This window comes from Heteronotia binoei, chromosome 1, assembly GCF_032191835.1.
Source record: "Heteronotia binoei isolate CCM8104 ecotype False Entrance Well chromosome 1, APGP_CSIRO_Hbin_v1, whole genome shotgun sequence".
In the NCBI taxonomy this organism is placed as follows: domain Eukaryota; kingdom Metazoa; phylum Chordata; class Lepidosauria; order Squamata; family Gekkonidae; genus Heteronotia; species Heteronotia binoei.
In genome coordinates this window covers 162363503-162389073 of record NC_083223.1, presented here as the reverse complement: position 1 = coordinate 162389073, position 25571 = coordinate 162363503, and the positions used below count along the sequence as shown (strand labels likewise).

The window sequence follows — 25571 nt, the reverse complement described above, 5'->3', positions numbered from 1 at the left end:
TTGAAATCATAATATACATATAAACTTTTCAAAATGTAAATAAATCTGATCTGAAACAATGCTTTAAAGTACAGTCCTTTCCTGAGGGAAGTCCTGACTTTTATAAAATATAATAATACAGGCACAATCCACTTGGAGCGTCTCCTGTGCAAACATCACTGCAACAAACGAGGATTGCATGAGCAAGGGGGTAGGTTGTGCCCAGGATCACAGGAACAGACTGCATCATAAATACCAGGAATCACTGGTCTTGTCTCAACTACAAATATTAAAGCCCTTTGTCTCTTTCTGAGAATGCTTAGCTATTGGAAATTGCATCCTGCCTAACATTCATTTCTTACATTGTTCTGTACAAAAGTGTCCACTAACAGCTGTAAAAAAAGGTACTTAAAATTTTCAGAAGCATTTTGGAAAATGCCAGGCAAGTGCTTGTTTGTTTAAAAAATACATAACCCTTCCCAAGGTCTGACAATGTTTTCTCAGTATGCAAACAGTCTGGTCCTGAGAATCTGCTGGTATAGTCTGATTAGAAGGCTGCCATACACTACCAGCTGCAGAAAAACGGCTCATTCATGAGATCCACAAGGTCTTCCTTCTCTCCAGCCACCTGAAAAAGGGCACTGGATCAAAACCAAAAACTGACTCCATGGTAGTGTTTCCCTCCTCTCCCTTCTCAACCCTTTAAAAGGGCTAAGACCCCATGATCAGCACAGGGATCACCCGATTTCCATAGGGCCTGGAAAAATCCCAAGGCTACAATGGGCACTGGCCTGGTAACATTTGTACTACCCAGATCTGAGAACTAGGCTGAGACAATCTCTGACAATGGCATTTCATGTTGACTGCAATTCCCAGCATTCTGTGTTCTCAATTGGCTTAAGACCATAATCAGATTTCAATATCTCATGTCACTTAAATGTAGCCTTAAATGTCACTTAAATGTCATTTAAATGTAGCCTGACATCTCTGGTTGAGAAAGAACCAAGCTTTTCTTTAGGGTTCATCTGTATATTAAAAATGAGGATGATGTTTAGTTCCACTGCAAAAACATGTGGATGGTATGTCTTTTGCTCGGTTCTTTATTGTTGCATGTATTAATAGTGTAGGTTTCACCACTTTAAGGCAAAACCAAAAGTTAAAAATAAATAAATATAAATGAGATCTGGGAAATAATGTGCAAGGTCTTTTATACTTCTCACATTCCATAATTATTCCATAACAAGAAAGACAAGCATTGTCTTTCCTGGTAAATAGACTACAAGCTCTGCATTGGTTAAAGGGTTAATTACCTGGGCACTAGGAAGAATTGATGTTATACCCCAACCAGAAAAAAAATGGGAAATTGTTGGGACAACAAGAAAGTTTTGGGCAACCTATACAGTGCGGAAAACACACATCCCAACTAGTTTTGCTAAGCCTATTTCAACAGAAAACTTGAGTTGGAATCTACTGGATCCCTTGGGACTACATGTGCTCACCTGTGATCCCAGAGTGGATTTGCAATTAGAGGATTGTTTGGATCCTTAGCAGCTTTTATAGTTGCTATGCAGCTTCTTGGAATTTTTAAAGTCAGCCTTCAGATGTCTCACAGTTTCATAGTAAAACCTTTGTAGTTTGTTTTTGCTTAATGTGGCTTAAACAGTTACATTAAACAGAAAGTATTAAAAGGATAGATACATACACCAGGCTGCTCTTTTCACACCTTGAAGATGAAATATTTGTCATCAGCTCCAGTAATCACCCTCCCTCCCATGCCTGAAATCCCTTTAATATTTGTTTCCATTGTTAAAAAAATACTACTCTATGAAGCTTCCCGGGGAATCCGCTTATGAAAAATGACTGACTGTCTCTGCTGGTACTGTTGTTTACGCCGTTTCCGTTTGTCACACTGACACAGGAGTAACATCTTGAAGGTGGTTCTGAATGTTTTATTACACAGTGCATAGCACATAGGATTCACTGTGCTATTGATGTAGCAAAGCCAGTATCCCAAGTTCCAAAAAGTTGTAGGAATACATTGATCACAAAAGGTATTTACCAGGACCATAATGTTGTATGGAGTCCAGGTTATAATGAAGGCAAACAAAATGGCACTGAGTGTCTGTGCAGCTTTCTTTTCTTTGATGAGTGACATTCGTTTTCGCTTGGTGATCTGACTTCTTGTCTTCAAGGCAAACTTCTTGGCCAAGGTAGCTTCTTTGAAGGACAAAGGCAAAGCAGGTGGTGCCTTAGGTCCTGTTGAAATACCATCTGAAGCCTTTCCTGGCTGTGCTGCTGATCCTGATTGAGCTGAAAGCTTGGGAAAGCTCTTCTGTAAGTTTCCACCATCCTCCATTCTCTTTTCTGGATGAAGTTTTTTAGTTTTCCTCTCTTTTGACTCTGTGTCCAGCTTCTCTAGTTCTTCCTCTGACTCATGCAGGTCTTCTGATGAAGGTAGTTTTGTGGAGTTGAGGATAGTGCTATGTCCTGGAAGCTTCAATACAATGGAATAGATGGCTCTGGTCTCTGAGGCAATATCTTCTTCATCGGAAGAGGCAGAGTTCTCAAGAGAGGCATTACCATCATTGTTGTTCCAGCTGTCACTGCTGCTGTGTTCCTGATCAACCTGATCTGGGCTTGGTTTCCAGCTTTTTGATGTCATCCAGAAGTGGCACCCTCCATATTTTCTTCTGTTGGAGCGTTTTGTGTTCTGCTGCTGCAGTTCATAGCTGCTGCAGCTTCTAGAGCTGCCTGTTTTGTTGACAAAGCGCACTGCCTCAGCTTCGCTGCCAGAGGCCTGGAGTCCCGCTAGCTCTTTGGTACGCTTTTCTGTCTCCTTGTATATCCTCCAGTACAAAATACTCATAATGGTGACAGGCAGATAAAAGGCAGCTATGGCAGTGCCAAAAGTGATGATTGGTTCCGTTAGAAACTGGATGTAACATTTGTCTTTCTCGACAGTTCGCTCACCAACAAAATACTGCCAGAAGAGAATGGCAGGGGCCCAAAGGATGAATGAGATGACCCAAGCTAATCCGATCATCACTCCAGCCCTTCTGGTTGTTCGTTTAGCTCTGTAGGTAAGCGGCCTAGTGATGGAAAAATATCTGTCAAAACTTATGACCAGGAGATTCATGACAGAGGCATTGCTGGCAACATAGTCGATGGAGAGCCACAGGTCACAGGCTAAATTTCCCAAAGCCCAACGACCCATGATGATATATGTGGTGAAAAGATTCATGGAAATAATACCAATTATCAAATCTGCACAAGCAAGGCTAAGAAGGAAATAGTTGTTAACAGTTTTTAGCTGTTTGTTGACTTTAAATGCCACAATCACCAAGATGTTTCCAATGATGGTCACAAGAGACACAATGCCAGTGAAGAAGGCAATTAAGACAACTTGCCAGACAGCATGTCCCCCCAGGGGATCAGGAACAGTTTGGTTGATTGTTTTCATGGTGGTAAATGAGAAGCTCTCATTAGAGAGGCCATAGTTGCTAGTGAACGATGGTGCACCATTGAGAAGCTCTGTTCTTTCCAAGTCTCGATTCCAAAAGGAACTCACATTTGAAACCAAGGAAGAAACTGTACTGTTGTTAGGCAGGACCATTGTGACGTTCTGACATATTCTGCAATGGGATGGGGACAGAGAAGAAGGAAAAAGAAAATTAGCACTGGTTACATTTCTGCTGCCTCTGTTAAATTTATTATTATCAACTGAGCATCGACAGATATTTATGTTATACACATCGTTTTCAATTTGGGAGTTAACAAAATTTAAAAACTTTGCAATCTAAACTTTATAAAATGATGGCTCTATTGTTTAAAAATATATATAGAATTATCTGCAGGAAATGTAACACTTGAAATTCTTAATGATGTATATGTAATACTTCACATAAAAATTATTGAAAACTAATGTTACTCTATATATGATCACCACAGCAAGCATTAAAATATCTTGTTGATCCTTTCATAGAAAAAAAATATGCCCAAGAGGGTCAGGAACACTTTCTCAGAATTATTATCCTATTTTTTTTCAGAATCTATTTTAAATATTTTATAAATCATAGAAAGCATTGCTCCTAATAAGTAGCCATACTAATTAAGTGCATACTTCAGAAGTTTTTTCCTCCCCCCCCTCCCCCGCCAATGTATGCTCTGACAGTTTGGAAGGAGAATTTAATTAGTGGGACACCATCAAGAATTTTTTATCACTGAAATGTTTTAACTTTAATTTTTGTATTGTTTATCTGTTATTCATCACCCAGAGCCTGATCTAGGCCAGGATGGGGCAATTAAACAAGTCCAAATAACAGCAGCAACAGAAGCGGCTAACCAGTAATAAAACAGTTTAAACTAGTCTAAGTCAATCTATCTGATTACAAGTGCCACTGTATGGAAATTGCTGGCTACCAGGAGGACCTAATCATAACCCAGGGATAGAAGGAACTCTAGAAGAAAAGGACAACATTGATTACAGCAATCAAAGAAAGGGTGGGAATGCAGCATAACCATGGAGAAAACTAGGGAAGTAGTGCAAAGTTGAAAATAAGAGTTCACATTTATTTAGCATTAAAACATGAAGAGCCAATGTTGTAAAGGGAAACATAGGGCAAGTTCATGGATGTGTATTAATTGTGAATTCTGAAACATCCCAAGATTACTTGAGTGAAACAACTTTCTCAAATCAAATACCACAGCCAGTGATTTTGTTTTCCCTGAAAATAGATATAGTGCTTTTCAGTGGAGGGGTTTTATCTTGGTGGAAATCAAAATGGCAATGGGATGCAGTGGTAAAGAAGCTCATATGTTAAATGATGCAGTAGCTGGCTCAAGTTATGATTGCATGGAGGTGGAGAAGAAGGCCTTGAAAAACTGAACATTGCCAAACCCTATAACAAAATTGAAAGGGAATCACATAAGCCTCACACCAGCATAACCCTTTTGATATGTTCCTAGCAGATACAATGAATGAAATTGGAAGAGGTGTGAGCTGATGTTTGTTGGGTTGATGAGCTGTGTTCATTGCAGTGTACACAGAGTGACTGTATTTGTATCATGATGGATAAGCCCTTTAAATTGGTATCAACTAAATCAAATGAACAACAAGGAAGGAAAGAAATACATTTCAGTATGCTGACAGATGATGATCTGAAAGATAGTGGGAGAGGAAGAAATACAATTCTTGACTCCCTATCACATTGTTAGGGGATCAGTACAAACATAAGAGGGGAGATTCAGTAGAAACACTAAAGGGTAAAAGGAACTAATAACAAATATTCAGGTCTTCACTGACCACACTACACCACAACTGATTACTTAAGACAGCAACATTTTGGGGAATATAAATGAGAAGGTCCTGTTGTGCTGTTGCACTAGATTCTGTACTTTAATTCCTGGATCATTCCACTGTTTGGAGTAGCAACATATTTTGAGAAAATACATGAAATTAGGAAGGAGGAAGAGGAGGAGATTTCAAAGGTCAATCTTTGTTGTCTCTGATTTAAAAAAACTTGCAAGGTAACAGCCCTTAGCAAGGCTTTTATTCTGTAAAAAAGAGGTGCTGGAACTTTCAAGAGGGAAATGAAGGGGGCTTCTCATTAACTTTTAAATTTTGTTGGAGAATTTTGTTTCCACAAAGAGATTTTGAAACTCCATTCCACTGTGTTCCCCCAGAAAAAAAGCCCTTTGAGCAGCAACACACAGGAACACAGTTCTGGCTGGCTTGGCATCAGGGGGTGTGGCCAATTATGCAAATGACTTCCTGTTGGACTTTTTCTACAAAAAAAGTCCTGATCTTCGCCCTTAGAAATATCTAGTTTAGGGAGTTGCTGCTACTTAGAGGTGACAGTACTGAACTAGGCAGATCCATAATCTTATTTGGTTTAAGCTATATGCTCACATTAACATCCATCACATTAACAAAACTTCCATAGCACTGAAGCAAATGAAAAACATTTTCAAAGGGAAAGACACTCTGAAAGGAGTCTAAATATAGATCTCTAAAAGCTGCTGGTAAACAAAAAAGGAATAAAATCTAGTTCCTGACATAGCCATAACAGATGCACCACCACCTGCCTTCGGCAACATTTAAAGTCGATGTTTCTGTAGGATGGTCTCTTAACAACATGAAATATTTTTGGAGTATTTGATTGCTTTCACACTATGTTAAGCTACAGTCCTTCCTTCTCCTATAAATCTACACACCCTATTTTTCTGCTGTCCTCAGAAGGCTCTGGAATACTTCTCTTTTGAAGCTGGAGTCTATTTTGTGGTCAGCTTTGGATGTGAGCCCAAACAAAGGACACACAATTGGTAACTACATACTTAGTATTCAAACTCTGATCTCTGTGTACAGCCAGGATAATGGGCAAGCTTGTGATTTCTGTTTTGGATTGCTTTGCTAGTGTGCTGAAGTAGTTTAAACTTTGCTGGATTTCAATCTGCAAGTTAGGGAAGGTTTTAATAATATAAACTGCCACAAAAACCTGTATATTATACTAAAACAGGCAAAATATTATTTGATATTTTTTTCACCTCTTTGGCCACATTTATACACATAGCTACATAAAAGTGGCTATACAGCAGAAGGAAAATTTGCAAATTAGTATAATTTAGAAATAAGTTGTTGTCATGTTTGGTAAGGCAGCAGCACCTAGGTCAGGGGATAGTGCTCCTTGAGGCAGTGTGTGTGTCTCCCTACCCCCAACATAGAATAAAGTGAGATTCTCCTAACTGGTGACCTCATTCCTGATCTCCGTGGAAAAATGTGGTTTGTTTTTTGGTTCAGAGATGGCACAATACAACCAACCAGTTCAAAATGAACCATGAGCTGGCCCGGTTAATGTTCAAACCACAGTTTGTTGTTTGGTTCATGCCCATCCCTCCTGTACACCACAGATTAAATATGTTTATTTTGATTTGCCTTCTGGCTACTTCAGCACTACCTTTTGACCTCATTAGACCATCCCCGGGTAGATGGGTCTCAGTTAGGTCCCACCTCCTGCCAGTTTTGTGCCTGCCAAGAGCTATCAACCCTTATCTGAACAACACTTTTGCCTCTCTGGGTAAGAAAGTAAGAAGGTATGTGTCATGTGCATGAAAATATTTGAAATAGTATAGTGTATGCATGTGTGCACAATGGGTAAATGTTTTCTAAATACTTAATTCCCTGACTGTATAATGAATATTGTGACTTGAGCTGCACCCTTCATTCAGTTGGCTTACTTCTGTGAATGATCAATTCAGTATGTATTTTCAATCCAAGATTTTTTATATGATTATTGGCTAATTGCAAAATTGGTGTGATAATCAATTAAAAATATGTCTTCCAAATACATTTGCTTAATATTAAGTTTCATTGATGTGTGCTGTCACAGTGGGTCAGTATGCATTTCATGTCTGGCTTACCAGTGTTAAATTGATTTGGAGAGGCCATATGTGGATGGTAAAGTCTTTTGGCAGCAGACTTGTAAGCACATACAATAAATGAGAACAGCATTTTCTGTAGGCTTCATCCCTTTACTCCTTTAACTCTTGGGTGCTGTCCCTGACCCCTGAGTAGCCAGAAAACATCACGTAGCCTTTTGGCTTCTGCTCTGAGACTACAACCCAGGTACCATCATTTTGTCTTTCAAAAAACATTGGCTGCTAACAGTCAGGCAGTTTGGGGTGCATGGGAGGCATCTCAAATAGGGCCGGCTCAGAAAGAAACATCCTAAACTGTCCACATGCTCCCCTGCAAGACATCCCTATCCCGTCCATGGGGTGATTTCACATGATTGGACAGCTGTTGTGCACCATCCCCTATAGCTTGGTTTGGGCTTCTTTTTTCCCATTCATTTTTTGATCCCTGTAAACTCTTGGAGGATTAGCTACATCAGGGGTGTGTGGCCTAATATACAAAGGAGTTCTTGCTACAAGCCCCCCACCCCTCCCCTGCAAAGGCTACCACCTAGATAAAGATTTCATTGAGGCTTAATCTACCCCCACAGACATCTTGGTTAAAAACAAACAAGCAAGCTTAGTCATATTGCCCCAAAGAGACTCATCTTTTAAAATCTTTTTGATTTGTGCTGCTCTGGCAGAAATCACATCAACACTCTAAATAGCTGTGAGGAGTCAATATAAAATTGACTCTTTTTTGTTTCAATTTTGTAATAGTGTGAATTATTTGGCACATTAGTGCATAATTGAATTAATGCCATCTCTATAATCTTATGGTAAACTGATTTTAAGAAGCTAAAACTTTGTTAAGTAAAATTTCACAAAGATCAGCCTCAGAGATTCTTATTTATAAATTAAGTAACCAAATCTCATCAGTTTTTTTGGCAATATTAATTCTGTTTTAATCAGAATATATGAAATATATGAAACTGCCACATGTGACTTTAATATATGCTTTATTAATAATACATTTTAACTATAAGCTACCATCAAGCATATGGATTCAAGTGATACTGGCACTTTCTGTACCAAAAGGGAGAAGTACATCACATTTCATATTCCAGAAGCTCTGTGACCCAAACGCCTCATAATTTTTTGAGCTGCTTTGCAGCCACTCCTAAATGATTGAAATGTATTTCAGTGAGGCCTTCCAGAAATGAATTTAGCTATGTCACTTTGATTTTGGGTTTAGCAACTTGTCCTAAAATGAACTGGGATGTTATAAAAGAAATATGATCTCATGCATGGTGTTATATAGAATATAGGAGTTTTTCCTTCCAAACCCATGTATACAAATAGAGCCTCTTTGTCTCTTTCCACCCTCCCCATATAACTCATGTGCAGGGACATGTTCTTATCTACTTCTGGCCAAAGCCAATCTGTGTTCAAAAGCTGCTCTTGCACAGGGCAGCTTCACAGACCTAATTGTGTGTGAGTGTGTGTGCCCTACTAGAACAAGCTAATCTTGCATAAATTAGAGATGCATAACTTTGGACCTTCAAGCCAAATGCAACCTAACAGAGACCTGACAAACCTGCACTTGGTTGTTACATGAGGATTCTGGAGACATGACAGAAATGGGTTGGAAAAGAGAGGGGCAGATCCCAGAGAATTAGAGTTGCAACGGGACAGAGGCATGGCAAATGGGCATTGGCATAATGTCATTGCTGGAAAATTCTGGAAATGACATCATGGCTCTCTAAGACCAGGCCAAAACTCTATGGTACACAATTTTTTTTCTGACTGAGAAAGGTAATAGATTTTTTAAATTACACAGAACATTACCACAGTAATTCAATTGTACCATTTTTATAGCTTGCGGGATAGGGTGGGATATAAATTTTAAAAATGAAATGAAATTAAAATCATATTGTTACAGTGTGACCCTTTTACATTTTATCCTTACAACAATGCTGTAGGTTTGTCAAGGTAAATTAGGCTGAGGGATAGTGACAGACCACAGTCACTCAGTGAATTTGATGGCTGAGTGTCTATCTCCATGCCAGCTCTGATTCAACAACAGCAATCTACACCTTTTTTTAAAAAAGCATGCTGGTTTTCAGCCTCACATTCATCAGTTCTACTCTATTCTGCCTAAGAAGTGATTGATAATGCCTCCGTGAAAATATCTAGTCACTAATGAAGCTAGGCGAGGAAGGCATTTGTGATCACAGGTGCAGGTACCCAGTTTTCTGTTCCAATTTAATCATTTTTAAAAACCCACTAGAAATATGAAACCTTATATGAATCAAAACCTTACCATGTCATACCATGAGCAGAAAGGCCACATTTAAAATGTATATTGTTGTTATATATAATTAACCTTTCTGTAATAGTTAGAACCATGACATACATACTCTTTTTTCATTAAAAGAAAAATAAACTCTGAAAGGAGTTCAGTGTGATCAGTAGTCCCTAAATTCATAGCTTGTTTTTTCAAAAACTGATTTTAAAAAATATCATGTAGCATCCACTAGATGGTGCAATAAACATGCAATTGAAAACCCTCCCTCCCCCCCCCCTAAAAAAAATCGCTAGCAAGGTTTATATAGGAGATGCTTAATGTCTAATGTCAAATATGTGGAAAAGATAATTAAAGATGCAATGCTATGTAAGCTTACTTGAAGGTAAGCTCCATTAGAATCCAAGGAATTTACTTTCAAGTAAAAATGCATAAGATTGTGCTGTACGTGAAAGTTTGCACACAAGATTCAAAGAGAAGATATAAAAATTTATCTAACCAATTAAGTATCAAACAAATCTGCTGCATTTTTGAGGAGTGATCAGTATATAAACTCAAACAAGAAATCCCTGTATTACACTCAAATCTGTAGGAAGGGGTTTTTGTGCTGCTGGTCCTCTTAACTGATTTCTAACTCTTATAGTGTTCTATGTATGATGCAATCATAAATGGTTATATCTAAGTTATAACCTAATAATCTAAATTCACAATTCTGTGTAAACACAGAGATTAATCCAGAATAATGTCCCAAAATGTGTGCCTAACAGAGTCACAGAACCTTTATTGGCATAACAACAACAGTATCAAATCAAGGGAGGGAAAAAGGTGGTTAATTAAACATTCTAAACAGACTTATCCTCTTATAAGCACACTTATTGCCACCACTTTGATGGTTTCAGCCTTATTTGAGGCTAGTAAACTTGCTGTCTTGCTTTCATCAGATTTACCCTCCAGGGATTGCAATATAGGATCTAGATAAGATGCACGTAAATCACAGTAGAATCTACAGGATAAAAGTACATGGTCTGTTCCTTCAGTTTCCTTCAGCTGAACTCAAAATATTAACCCCCTGTGTAATATGAGACTGTGGCTGTGGAGTACTGATAAATCAAACAGTAATTTGGTTATGTGATAAACTATTTACAAAACAAAGTGAAGAAATTCAGAACAATTCTTTGCTTTTGTAAAAGAACAATTGTATCAATTTGACATTTATCACTACTGCAGATTTATAATCTCCGGCTCTCTTGGGCTGAAAAATAGTGGTTGGTATTTGCCATTATTTATTGCAAAGCTGTATACAATAAAGTCGCACCTTATAGACAATAGCTATCAGTGTGACCTTATTGAACATTATAATCTTTTTCTGTCCGTTTTTGATGTACAGCTTGTGATGAAAGGTATAGTAAAAAGCTCTTCTCCTGTTAGTACCTCATTGGTTTATTTCACAATCAAGAATAACCAACATAATCATGCTAATAATCCTAAATCAACAGCACCACTTTGAGTTCCTTTGGACAGGCAAGACACAAACATAAAGGATTTTTGCTACACACTCTTGTTTGCCATTTATGATTATTCTGAAGTGTCTGAATACTTTTGGTGAATTCTGAAGTTTGTCCCACTTTGAAAACCTGAGCAGCTGACTGCTAATCTTTTTTATGTACCATAGTTGATTCTTCTATAGTGCAATGAGGTGAGGCAAATGCCTTAGTATATCGGGACGGGAGGATTTACCCTAGTTTCAATCTTGAACACTCAAACAAACACAATCCCTTTGATATACTACAAACTGCAAAATAATGGTAACAGTCAGGTATATTATATATAGAAATCAAGTATTTCTATAAATAAATGCTATGGGCCAAAAAGAGATGTGATGGTAGGAAGTATCTGAATGGATCTTTTTTTTTTTTTTTTAAATGTTAGTTTTGAGAAGGAGGAAATATGGAATGGGACCAGGGAATGTGTGTGTGTACCTCTTTCTGTTGTTTCCTTTCTGGACCAGCTACTTGTTCTGTGGGGTAAAACACACTGGTGTTATATGGGTTTCTTATCACCTGCAACCTGGAAAGGACTCTGTTGCATACCACCATGACATTCTGTGCTTGCAGTCCATTTGAAGGCCTGAGCGCACACAGTTTCTGAAACAGCATTCTGGGCAAGAAAATTAGGATCCACACTTGCTGTTGTACTTCACAACAGAGGAGTTCCATGGGCCATCTTCTCTTTCTATTTCTGAGGGCTTTCTTTATCCCTCTCCTGTAGTCCCTCTTTACCAAGGTGAGACCTGGATATGGTTTCCAGGTTTTTCTTGCTGTTGTTGGCTATTTGCAGAGTGATGGCATTGTCCATTAAAAGAGTGAAATACAATACAAGAACTCGTGGGCATTCAATGAAACAGTTGGGTTAGAACAGATAAAAGGAAGTACTTCTTCATCCAAAGGGTGATTAACATGTGGCCACAGGAGGTGGCAGCGGCTACAAGCATAGACAGCTTCAAGAGGGGATTGGATAAACATATGGAGCAGAGGTCCATCAGTGGCTATTAGCCACAGTATATTATTGGAACTGTCTGGGGCAATGATGCTCTGTATTCTTGGTGCTTGGGGGGGGCAAGGTGGAAGGGCTTCTAGTCCCATTTGTGAACCTCCTGATGGCAGTTGGGGTTTTTTGGGGGGGCCACTGTGTGACAGAGTGTTGGACTGGATGGGCCATTGGCCTGATCCAACGTGACTTCTCTTATGTGCTTATGTTAAAGTCAAATAAAATGCCACAGAGAACTGAAACCAAACTGATCATTTAACTGCAAGTGTGAACCTTATCCCATCTGTATCGTGTCTTTTTAGGTGTCATTCACACATGCAGAAGTAGGTGGCAATTATGTGATCAAGTGATGATGTGGTAATGATAGATAACACCACTTCTGGCTGCAGGCAGGGGACTCCAGGTTTGAATATTCCCTTGCATATAAAGCTCCTGCACATATACAGCGAGCACAGTGGGTAGGAAAGGTCTTTGCTTGCAGTGCCTCTTTCTGTTTTGAGGGTGCATTGAGAATAATGGAGCATTCTGAAATGCCATCCAAAATCTTCTACCCACAGATTTGAGTGGTGCCATCCATTCTACTCCTCTGGCTCTCTGCCACCTTATTCCCCATGAACCAGGCTTTATTCTAACTATAACTTGGTATAAATATCATTAGCAATAGCATTGTAGCAACCAGGGGTTAAAGGTATGATTCCTTGTTAATATGGCAGTGTCACAGAAATAGACATCAATATGTCAAGAAACACTTTTGTTCCCAAAGCTCTTGGAAAGTTAAGCACAATTTGGAAAACATCTCTGTGCAGTGGGGATGTGCAAATACCCTTTCATATTTGTTTAAACTTGTTTTGAAAAATATTGTTTTCTTTTTGTCCATTATTTTAATCATTCATTTTCTGCTGGTTTAAATAGGAAGCACATTTCTGTTACATGTTTGGATGAAATTTTCCAGCATTTTACTCCCTTCTCCAAGAGATTCTTCCTACCTGATTATGAAAGAAATAGAGCCACCCTTCCTGCCCTCATTGATAGGGGGTACCCATTATTGCCATATAAAGTATGGGAGCAATGCAACATGCCCACAGCTTCCCTTAATCTTTTGCTCACGTTGGAATAGCCATCTGTCGCTATGAAACCCTTATGGCAGTACAAGAAGTGGCTGCTGCATAGGCATTCACCTACAATGAGGTGATGGCCGAGAGGCAGAAAGGTTGAGAACCTAAGCATGGAGAAAGGTACTTCTTCTATATGCTGCTGCCAACAGTGAGCAGTTAGGAATAGGTAGGCATGCTGGGCACTCTGACTTTTCCAGATGTTCATAGTGAGAGATACATAATGCCACACCATCTTGGCCAGTTGAGCCTTCACTTTATCTCCACATTCCAAGTACAAATATAGCACAATGTTCTTACTGAATGATGTGTCACCTGCACATATACCAAGGTGAGGCAAACAGAAAAAGGCATCTGGACACAATGTACTCCACCTCTGAGAAGGGTGAGCATTCATGCAGTGTAAACATCCAAGGTGGTGGGCACACTGCTGTGTTCCACAGAATGTACTGAACCCTCAGTATGTTCCCTAATTCATTCCCTTTCATTTCAGACAAATCAATTGTAGGCACACCCTATTCAGTTGCACACAACTCATAGAATTTAGTTACACAAATAGACACAGACAGATAAACTAAGCCACCACTAGAAATAGAAACCCAGGAAAAACCAACATTATACATTTGTCAATAAGCACCAGAAAGAACCATCTAATGTTCAGACTCATGAGAGGAGAAGCAAAGAGGTGCTAGTGGATTGCTGCTTATAAAGAATGAAGAAAGCCTTTGTGAAGTCACTGCTGATTGACAGATGAAGGGGAAAGTACCCAGAAGAATACTCCTCTTTTGCAAGAGTTGTTTGTTTTGGAAGGCTTAGATGGCAGTTTCATTTCTCATGACTTCCTTTCCACTTTTGAATCTGAAAATCTGATGTCTCCTTGAATTCCCCTTACACTAAACAACCAGATCTGGCTCTAGGCTTGGAGTTGGGGCAAAATGACTCCTGCAACCCACAGGTTTCCCATATGAATGAATGTACCAATGCAAACAGAGGAAGAGTATGCTGGCCCTGCCTCCTGCCTATGCATGTTTGCCTGAAGGGTAAAATGTATACACAAATGCAGCATCCCTAAGATGAAGAATGCTGCCCTTCCAGTGCTCCTAACCATAGTGCTGACATTTACACATGTATGCATGTTCAGGGGTAGGTGCTGTGTCCATGTTAAGGCAGGTACATGTAGGAAGTCTATCAATGAAGTGCCTGCTGCCCCTCCATGTTTCTCCTGCACACTGTGATAATGGGTCTACAGAGCTTCTCTCTGAGCTGCATGAACACACTCATATACTTGTATCCGCTGAGAAGTTTCTTCTGATGAAAGGATCTCCACCTGAATGAATAACTTTCTTGTTTCCTTATCCCTCTACAGCTCAAAAAACTGTTCCTAGCGGTTCCATCTCTCCCCCCACCCCAACACAGTGGACCCCTATCAGTGGCTGCCCTTTTCCCAAGGAACAGAATGGCTTTGCAAACAAACAAGATGCAGAAATGAAACCAAATTACTTTGGGTTTGTTTTATTCATTTTGATTTTAGGAAAAATGATTGCAAAAAGGTTCTTTTCATTTTAAAAAATTCAAATACAGTGCTCATCCCTACAATACAGAAGTCAGCATGAGTGGAAAGAATGCATATAAAAGCTGAGACAAAGATGAATTCACGGGAAGGAATGACCTATGGATTTTTTTTAAGATATAGCTTGGTTTAAAAATAAGAACACAGAGTGAAAGAAACAAGGAGGCAATTTGATAGCTCTTTACAAGTATCTGAACATTCAGCACTGAAAGGAAAGAGAATATGTAAGGAATCTCCCTCTACTGGGACCAAACAAGATCTCTTGGATGTAAAAGCAGGAGCAATACCACTCAGGCTAAGGGAGAATTTCCATTAGTTTAAAGTAGCAATAACTCTGGTTTCTTTCCTCTTGGCCCACAGCCACTGCAAAACAAAGACATTGCTTGCTATTTGGCAATTTGAATGGAGCTGGAAGTATAGGATAAGGACATCGTAACAGCCTATCAATGCCTAAAAGATCATGGAAGAGTTTATGTGGATCTGTTTTTAAAGCTGAGTGCCTGAACTTAATTGAGCCAAAAATTAATAACAATCTAACAAAACATTCATATTTTGTGTCTACAGGGAGACCTTAACTGACAAAGCATCCCTGTTTACTTTTTAAAAGTGAAAATGTTATTTAAGAGTGCTATAGTACATCTTTGTTAATAAACCTTTAGGAACCAAAGTGTCCTTGTGTCCAAAGTGCCATTCATTGAAATACAAAATCTGTGTACATGGAAACCTAGTTTTAGGTCTCTTCTTTTACATTTCTCTACATATTTTTCTGTTGAAAGGTGATTTACATTCTAAAGGAACAACATTAGTATGGGCCACTGAAGGCAAGTTTGGGGGTGGGAATGGTAGCATTCTTCAGATGTCAGTTATGTACTATTGGCATTTACCTTACAGATCAGTCCTTTTAAGATGCATCACAGGTTATCTGCCAAACTTCAAATTAACATTTGCAAGAACATATCTATTTTTTTCATCATGAGAGCAAGTCATAAATCTCCTGACCTGTTACTTAAGATCGCTCCTCCAACCAGCATCCATAATATCTTTACTGCCATCAAATATACAATAGTCGCTTCTCTTGACCAAGTTCCAGAATTACCTCAACTTTTCACCTTAGATGAAATTCAGGAATGTTTTTAGGCCATCTTACTCACAACTGATAAAAGTGGTAAACCTGTGTCACACAATTGAAAAATTTCCCACAGCCTATTAGATGTCATTGTGAAGGATATTAATTTGAACTTCTCCATAATGTGGTAATTTAATGTTCAAAGGATTATTTTTGGTAAAGAGGAACTTTCAGTTGTGTGAGCACCCACCTGTATTCTTAAGTGATATAGCTCAAACATTGTTGCATTTACTACTTCTCTTTCTGTTTGAGATGACTAAACTTTAGAAAAGACATAACACATGCATACACCAGCAAATCTTATTAACTGCCCTGGAATCCCTGAGGTGGTTTTTCTCCTAAACCAGATACATTTTCTTTTGGGTGAAAGCCCTGGAAGGGGCACAGGCAAAAAGATATGCAAAACACTCCTGTTATCAAGAAATCTCAGCAAATTTTGTGAAACTGGCTTTGTTTTGTTCTTACTTGATTTGTTTCCTTTAACACTCCCTGAATGTGTCTCCCAAGTAGGTTCCTGCAGATCCATCTTTAAATTTCACTCTAGGGAATGTTTGGTGACAACTGTCTTCTTACGTAGACTTGGGGATCTGAAGGGAATCTGAAAATAAATTATGTGAACATAGCAGCCCAAGGTCTTTTAAATTTAATCTAAATATTTTTTCCCAAGTTCAGGTACTGAAGTTATCCCTACCATGCAGCCATTAAAGGCCCGCATGCTCCTTATGTTAAACTGAGGTTTTCTTAAGGAGACTGACTACCAAATCCACTGCCTGTTTGCTTGAAAATAAGGGCAGATCTAGATGAGATATGGGAAAGATGTGACTAGAATGCTGAGGGCAGATCAGACTGGGGCACAGTAATCAGACAAAGAGGTTAACATTTTCTCCTTTGCCATTTCCCCAGTTTAAATCCCTCAGGTGCTATCTGCACCATGCAGGAAAACATATAGGCATCTTTATTACTACTTGCTCTCTAAAAATTCAGGCACTTTTGAACATTCCTTTTCATTTCAGCACTGCTCTATACTGGCTAGTCCTGCAGATATGAGTAGAAGATACAAGCACTAGCTGGGGGGGGGGGGGGATTAATATCCTCAGAATCTTTTACTTCCATTAACACCTACAACTAGTAAAATACCACTATAAAATATTTATATAAACATCAACATTATGCTACTGAGTCTTGATAAAAGAAACATTCTGAAATATCAAAGCTCAAGCAGCTCAAGGAGGAGCCCTTTTGATGACTCATACACATTCCTGTCCTTTCATCTGCCCTTTAGCATGCATTTACACACAGGAGGAAGCAGCCTCTTTCACTGCCAAGGTGGAGGTAAATTGCATGAGACACAAGGAACAAGAACAGCTTCATTAATGAAACAGAGGAAACAACTTTGCCAATGCCAAGTGTCAGCAGAAACCATGAGGTTAAGTTTCAGACTTCAGTGACCTTATGAGAACAAAGAAGGAAGAAAGGGAATATTAAAAGTTATAGCTACCTTTACTGAGAATCACTACTGTGTTTTGAGAAATGGTTGAGTGCATTTCTCCTTGAAAATTCACTTCTTACTAACAGTCCTCTTTTCATTCCAGATTTATTAGCGATTAGAATTATTCTTTCATGTGACAGAGCGAGGAAATATATATATATATATATATTTATGACTTGACAATACATTAGCCAAACCTGTGAGACTTTTCTGCACATAAGGCAGCCCTGCTTCCTTTTCTGCCACATCTAATAGTGACTTTTGGCAGTGCACAGCTGTGTCTGTATCCAAGAAGGAGATGCAGGAAACAGGAGCACTTTTGAATAGCAATGTCATGTCTAGAGCAAGCCTTATCAACATAAATTGAGTTTTGTGAACATGTGCAGTTTCCATTCATTTTAATGGTGGCTGCCAAGGAGGCCATTCAAGTAGATTGAACACATTGGCTTTTCTGTTATAACATTTAAGAATTGCTGTTCCAAATTGCCATGGCTGAAGGAAAATCAAAATGGTCCACTTAAGAACATAATAAGAGCCCTACTGGGTCCGATCAGTGGTCCATCTAGTCCAGCATCCTGTCTCACACAGTAGCCAAACAACCCTCTGGAAATCTAACAACAAGGCATAGAGGCCAAAGTCTTAATATTGCCTCCTGACACTGGCATTCAGAGGTTTAGTGTTTCTGAATATGAAGATTCCCTTCAGTTGTGTGTGTGTTCATGCAAATACACTGCACATGTTAAATGAATGAGTCTATCATTAGGGTTTAAGTTTACTGTCTATCCAGTCTAAGTCCATCCACTACAGCAGAACAATTCTTTTCTCCCCATAACTTCTACCTGACCAAGATGCCCATTTAGTCCAGCTTCCTGCTTTCTCCTACAGCCAACCTGTAGCTTTTAGGAATATTTATTTATTTATTACATTTGTATCCCACCCTCCCCTGATGGGCTCAGGGCGGCTGACAAAATCCAGTTCCTTCTGGATCTTTTGATATTCTAATATTAGAAAATTGTAATATAAGGTTAAAGATAAAAAATACTAGTGCATGCTTCATGAGAAATAGTTGGAAATTTAGAGGATTCAGAAATCACAGTCAGCTGGGGCTGATTTGCATGTTACAAAGCCCATGTTTGAGACACTTGGCTGCCACAGGAATTTTGGCATGAGACCAGGAAGTGTACACAGGCACATTCATACTTGGACCACAGCATGTGAGGAGAAATGGCTTCAACCCTTTTCTAATGTGAAAAGGGAGCTGATATTTGTTCTTTTCAAGGAAACTTAGCAGTAGCCATCACTACATGTAAATTTTTCCAGCAGAGCAAATAGTAGTTCCTCAGGGTCATTTTAGGTCATAAAAATGGCATGGTTGGGGGAGGCTAAGGCCTCTTTTCTCATTGTGCCATGGTCCTGATCTGAATCATTCCATGTGTGCTTGAGAATTAAATTCCCAGCTGGAACTTTCAGAACATTCCTCTGAATTGGCCTGTAGTGGCAAGTTCATCCACCAGTTTCCCTTCTATATATAGATATTGATTGCTTGTTTTGAAAATGCTACTATGAAGACAGATAACACGATGTAATTTTTTCACAAACAGTTTGTCACTGAGAACTGAAAACATTTTGTGAGAAATACAAGACTTTGCACATGGATTTGAATATGCCCCACCCCGGAAAGTGGTTAAAGCATATTTAGTTTCCCCTATAGTGCCTGTGGCCCACCTCCAGCATTTTATGTGATCTGAACCATCTATAGCAGAGTCCACTGAAGATTCCCATCTGTAAAAGCAGCTTCTCAAGCACTACAGTTATGCACTTGTCAGAGAAAATCAATGGCATTCACTGACCTTTCTCTCTTTTCATTGAAATAGCAGTGCAAAGATCAAGAGCTGCTACTCAGCCAACAACAAATGGAGAAATTGCAGCTGATGGTACAAAGCTGGGTGGTCACATTTAACTGAAACTGCCTTGCCTCCAGAGTCTCCTCTAGTTATGGTCAAGAATAGGAAAAAATGGGTTTGCTTTTATAAAAGGGTATGCCATTTGATGTTTGGTAAGAGAAAATGATGACTGCTATATTAAATTCTAGCACAGGCATCTGGATCAAAGTTCTTTTCACTGTCTCAGTGGGGAAGGTATGCAAACCTACTGGTCTTTTATATTCTTTATACATCAGGTTCTTGGTTGCCATCAGCCCATTTTCAGGGCAGGCTTCTCATTCAGGTCACAGAGCTTGCTGATACCCACCATTATAAGAACAGTCAACCTTGCAACCTTAAAATCAATGTGCATGAATACAACCATCAATTTTCTTAATTAAAAAACTCATTTAAACACTGTTTAAAGGCATTGCTTTTCACCAGAATGTATTTGATTTATAAATCAAATCTGTTCTAACCCTATTCTGCCTTTTGACTTCCAAGAGATCTACAAGGTACCTACCAAAATTCAATTAAAATAACCCATTTCAAAGTCTAGAGCAGTGTTTCAGTGATAGAATACGTGATTTGAATCCAGAAGTTTGATTTTTTCTGTCCTACGTATCTACGGTTAACAGAATAACAAACAGATAGCCTTTCTGCCTGAGCACTTAGAAAGCTCTTGTGAACCAGAATAGACAAAACTCCAACAAAATATTGAACCTACTTATTTTATTTATTTGATTTTCTGAGCAATAAAGGGACTTGTACCAATGAGTGAATGATATTCAGTTCTAGCATTGTTTGGTCTGTCTAATTACCAAAATAAAAAATCATCATTCAGATTTCATTGAAATCTGCCTCCGTTCCTGAGGACTGGAAGGTAGCAAATGTCACCCCCATCTTTAAAAAGGGTTCCAGAGGCGATCCGGGAAATTACAGGCCAGTCAGTCTGACTTCAATACTGGGAAAGTTGGTAGAAACCATTATCAAAGACAGAATGAGTAGGCACATTGATGAACATGGGTTATTGAGGAAGACTCAGCATGGGTTCTGCAAGGGAAGATCTTGCCTCACTAACCTGTTACATTTCTTTGAGGGGGTGAACAAACATGTGGACAAAGGAGACCCAATAGATATTGTTTACCTTGACTTCCAGAAAGCTTTCGATAAAGTTCCTCATCAAAGGCTCCTTAGAAAGCTTGAGAGTCATGGAGTAAAAGGACAGGTCCTCTTGTGGATCAAAAACTGGCTGAGTAATAGGAAGCAGAGAGTGAATATAAATGGGCAGTCTTTGCAGTGGAGGACGGTAAGCAGTGGGGTGCCGCAGGGCTCGGTACTGGGTCCCATGCTCTTTAACTTATTCATAAATGATTTAGAGTTGGGAGTGAGCAGTGAAGTGGCCAAGTTTGCGGATGACACTAAATTGTTCAGGGTGGTGAGAACCAGAGAGGATTGTGAGGAACTCCAAAGGGATCTGTTGAGGCTGGGTGAGTGGGCGTCAACGTGGCAGATACGGTTCAATGTGGCCAAGTGCAAAGTAATGCACATTGGGGCCAAGAATCCCAGCTACAAATACAAGTTGATGGGGTATGAACTGGCAGAGACTGACCAAGAGAGAGATCTTGGGGTCGTGGTAGATAACTCCCTGAAAATGTCAAGACAGTGTGCGTTTGCAATAAAAAAGGCCAACACCATGCTGGGAATTATTAGGAAGGGAATTGAAAACAAATCAGCCAGTATCATAATGCCCCCGTATAAATCGATGGTGCGGTCTCATTTGGAGTACTGTGTGCAGTTCTGGTCGCCGCACCTCAAAAAGGATATTATAGCATTGGAGAAAGTCCAGAAAAGGGCAATTAGAATGATTAAAGGGCTGGAGCACTTTCCCTATGAAGAAAGGTTGAAACGCTTGGGGCTCTTTAGCTTGGAGAAACATCGACTGCGGGGTGACATGATAGAGGTTTACAAGATAATGCATGGGATGGAGAAAGTAGAGAAAGAAGTACTTTTCTCCCTTTCTCACAATACAAGAACTCGTGGGCATTCGATGAAATTGCTGAGCAGACAGGTTAAAACGGATAAAAGGAAGTACTTCTTCACCCAAAGGGTGATTAACATGTGGAATTCACTGCCACAGGAGGTAGTGGCAGCCACAAGTATAGCCACCTTCAAGAGGGGTTTAGATAAAAATATGGAGCACAGGTTCATCAGTGGCTATTAGCCACAGTGTGTGTGTATAAATAAAATTTTTTGCCACTGTGTGACACAGAGTGTTGGACTGGATGGGCCGTTGGCCTGATCCAACATGGCTTCTCTTATGTTCTTATGTTCTTATCAAGTTGAATGTGTAGAGATGTCCAACTTTCCCAGAATTTTTCCTAATCTTCCAGCTTTTCTTAATTATATATCTAGAATAAACTAATCATGACAAGAATGGACCAGTCAAGAATATTTTAGTAGCTATGGAAGTTGGTCAATATGTATGCAGTCACATGTGGAATATTGTCTATAGTACTGGTATCCCCACCTCAGGAAGAATATCACAGGTTGCAAGCAGATGGGCTGCTTGCCACTGCAGCCTCTTGGCTTTAAAAAAGCCGGTGCAGTTCAAGGCAAACAGACAGTACATGCCCAGCTGCTGAGAGAGGCACAGGTTGCACACATGCCAGAGGAGCAGTCACACCACTCATGCATGTGCAAGGTGTGTCCATGGTGTGCCTGGCCATTCAGATGGCACAGAAATGTGCCATGGAAGCTAGGGCCAGTGTGTCCATTAGCAGCTGCCTGGGGTGCAGCCCGGGGAGGGGGGTGCCTCGGTGAGCCCTCCCTCCCACCCTTGCCTCTGTGATGAGGGAAACAGGTGAGCCCAGCAGTGTGGAATGGCTCCTGCACCTCAGAACATGTGTATCCACCGCTTGGCTGCCATTGCTCCATCTCCTGGATTCCAGAAGCTTCCAGAAGCTGGGAGGTGGGGCAACAGTGGCCTGGCAGCATGTGTGTGCATGTGCTCAGAGGTGCAGGAGCTGCACCGTGCTACCGGGCTTGCTGGTGAGGGATGGTGCAGGCGGCTAGGGTGGGGGAGGCACTTTGCCTGGAGTGCCAGCCTCGTGCTGGCACCCACACACTGGCACTTATGGAAGTGCTTCAACAATTTGCCACCAGGGAATACCTGGTGGCTTTTAAAAATGGAGTCAAGACATCAGAAGATGAGGTAGGTGCAATTGCGGCTTAGGGCCCAGATGTGCACAATTGTAAACACACCTGTTTAATCTGGGGGTGGCTATGTTGGGCCAAAATGTCCATCTGAATGTGGCCATAGTGATTAAAATAGGAGGAAAAGTGTGACCAGAATGATTCAAGGTGACCGCTGAAGGTTTCTTGTGCAGTAAGTTTCTCGTGCAGTAAGTTTCTTGTGCAGATCCTCAGTCTGTTGTGATACCCACCCTCCCATAGCATATCCATTCCAAGTAAAGTTTTGCCTGTAAAATTTTGCCTTTTAGACAATTCTCAAATGCAGTGTTAGAAAATATGATAACTTCAGAGTTGCTCTAAAATGGATGTCAATGTTTTATGTAGCACTATGGATATTACTGCAATTTCCTAAGTATTTCTTTATATACTTAAACAAACAAACAAACAAGTATAGCAGGGACAATTACTATCCAACCATCTAGAAAAGCAAATTTGAGCTTTAACTTGCTATCTGCTAGTTGCAATCTGCCTTTTAAAAATTTTGTTCAAGAACTGACTATACCCTGGGCTGCTGAGTGTTAAGCAGCAAAGCAGTGCAGATACGTTTTACTCTATAATATGTCCTTTCTGTGGAAGAGAGTCATTAGCTGTGTCTCACGGGAGGCAAAAGATATCATTTATGTGCCTTTCATTGTGATTTCATTTAATCAGCAAACGATCTTCTACAAATATGGTTGCCTTGGGTTGACTTGGGGTAGCAAATGAGGTATAATGCAGAGAAAAGGAGGGGAAAATGTACAACATGCATGGACTGCTCATTTCAATTGTGAAAATGATTGCCAGATGCTAAAAATTTAGCACAACACTATTCTTCATTAACGTTGCTTGTGGATTCTGTTGCTTCCAGTAAAACACATAGCATAGTACCATTTTCTAATATTGTTATTAATCTCTAATGTCTAGTGAAATGTATGACTTCCTTGTTAAAATAAAATGTCAGGTATAAATGACACTGTCCATCAGAGAAAAATAAAGTGAGGCATTACAGGCTTATTTATTAACATTTCAAGTCACAAAGGCTTCAACAAAACTTAATCACATGCCTGTGTGATGCTATATAAATGGGTGTATTTTTCTTGATTGGCTGCAAGTGGCCACAGTCCAGAAAACTCATTCTGCTGAAGCTCTCTCATGCAAGCACAATTAAGCCAGACATCTTATGTACATCCACTGCTTTACACAGCTGATTATTGTTACCCTATGTACCTAATTGCTCATGAGAGAGCTCACCCATCAGTCTGTGAGGAAATGCAAGCAATTAATTGCTTTGCACAGAGCCCCCTGATCCCAACCACAACTTGCAGATGAGATGACTGGCACAGAGCACAGAAACAGCAATGTGAAAACTGATAAATATAAAAAACAAGAATTGTTAAAAATTGTGTGCTTTTTTTTTAGAAATTACCTTGATTGAGAGTAATAACCATGTGTTTTCATGCTAAATTACAGGGATGCAAATTGATTCAGAAACATAGCCCAGAAACTGATTCAGAGACATTCTATCCCTAAAACATTTCAGTTGCCTTGAATATGAACCAGAACCAAAATCCTAAGCAAAAAAAGAGACACCAGGGGGTGGAACATTGGAATAAAAATTAGTGGGTCATGCAAGCCAAGCACTTCTGAGATGCTCTCAGTAAAATGAGAGCAGCTAAACCTTCTGAGTGAATTTCATCTATCTTGGTGTCATAGAGGTGTGGGGAAGGATTATGAGGGGAAAGGATCAGATGCTCCCATTGTTTGAACCATCATCAAAGCATTATGTAGCAGGGCTTTTTTGGTAGAAAAAGCCCAGCAAGAACTCATTTGCATATTAGGCTATACCCCCTGACATAATCATTGTTCCACACAGGTTTTTTTTGTAGAAAAAGCTCAGCAGGAACTCGAATTAGGCCACACCCCCTGATGCCAAGCCAGCCAGAGCTGCGTTCCTGCTCAAAAAAAGCCCTGCTGGCATCCCCATTTTGAGACAAACTTCAAGATAAACTGCCTTCAAGATAAACTGCTTGTACAAGTGAGCAAGTCATGGCCTTTCCCAAGGCATGAGGCATACAGAATGGTCATCATTGTGTGCTATTTTTGTCAATATAGTTGTTAAATAGTTACTTTTGTTCCATTACATACAAATGTAAGGGAAAGACAAAAGGGAGAGAATGTTGTCTGAATAATTCAACTTATATCTTATTCTTTTTCTTTATTTTAGGTTGAAGAGTGATATAAGGGGGGAAAAAACTGAAGAGGAAAAGCTGGAAGCTCCTGTCTCCACAGCACAGAAAGAGGACTGAGATGAGTGCTCACCCTTTCTTTGCACTTGAGTGTTTGGGCAAGGAAGTCCATTGAGGGGTGGGAGCATATATTTAGAAAGCTACAGAAGTTTCTCCCAGGGCAGGTCTGAGTCTGCACAGTTCCCAGATGTGCCAAAGACCACAAAGGTTAATCAAATCAGTTTGTAAGCTCTGAAGGTATCTAGTACAGGGGTGGCCATGGTAACTCTCCAGATGTTTTTTGCCTACAACTCCCATCAGCCCCAGCAAGCATAGCCAGTGGCTGGGGCTGATGGGAGCTGTAGGCAAAAAACATCTGGAGAGCTACAGTTGGCCACCCCCCCCCCCATACTCTCCATCAGGCTGGATATTTAGCACAAGAAAGAAAAAAAGAGTAGATTTCCTCAGGCATTTTACCTAGTGTTAACACCTTACATCAATGTTTAGCTTTGTTAACATAAAGAGTTGGGAAAATTACAATAAGCTTACAGTTGTTTGCTTTCTGCATCCTCAGCTGTAAGTAGATTTTGCTTACAGTTGTGCCTCATGCCAAAATTAAGAAGTGTTGTCTTCAAAACCAAGATATTTTACACAGTGGGGGGGAAAAAAAGCT

General features: G+C 39.8%; 1 protein-coding gene across 1 annotated transcript in view; it reads right to left on the bottom strand.

Annotated features, from left to right (window-relative positions):
* Window positions 1-945: 945 nt before the first annotated feature.
* The window catches only part of CHRM3 (cholinergic receptor muscarinic 3), a 160037-nt gene continuing 135411 nt past the window's right edge, over window positions 946-25571 (bottom strand). Inside the window, exon 2 of the mRNA XM_060243367.1 lies at window positions 946-3611. Within this exon, the coding sequence (XP_060099350.1) occupies window positions 1802-3611 (1810 nt within the window). The 3' untranslated portion in view covers window positions 946-1801. The remainder of the gene's footprint in view (window positions 3612-25571) is intronic.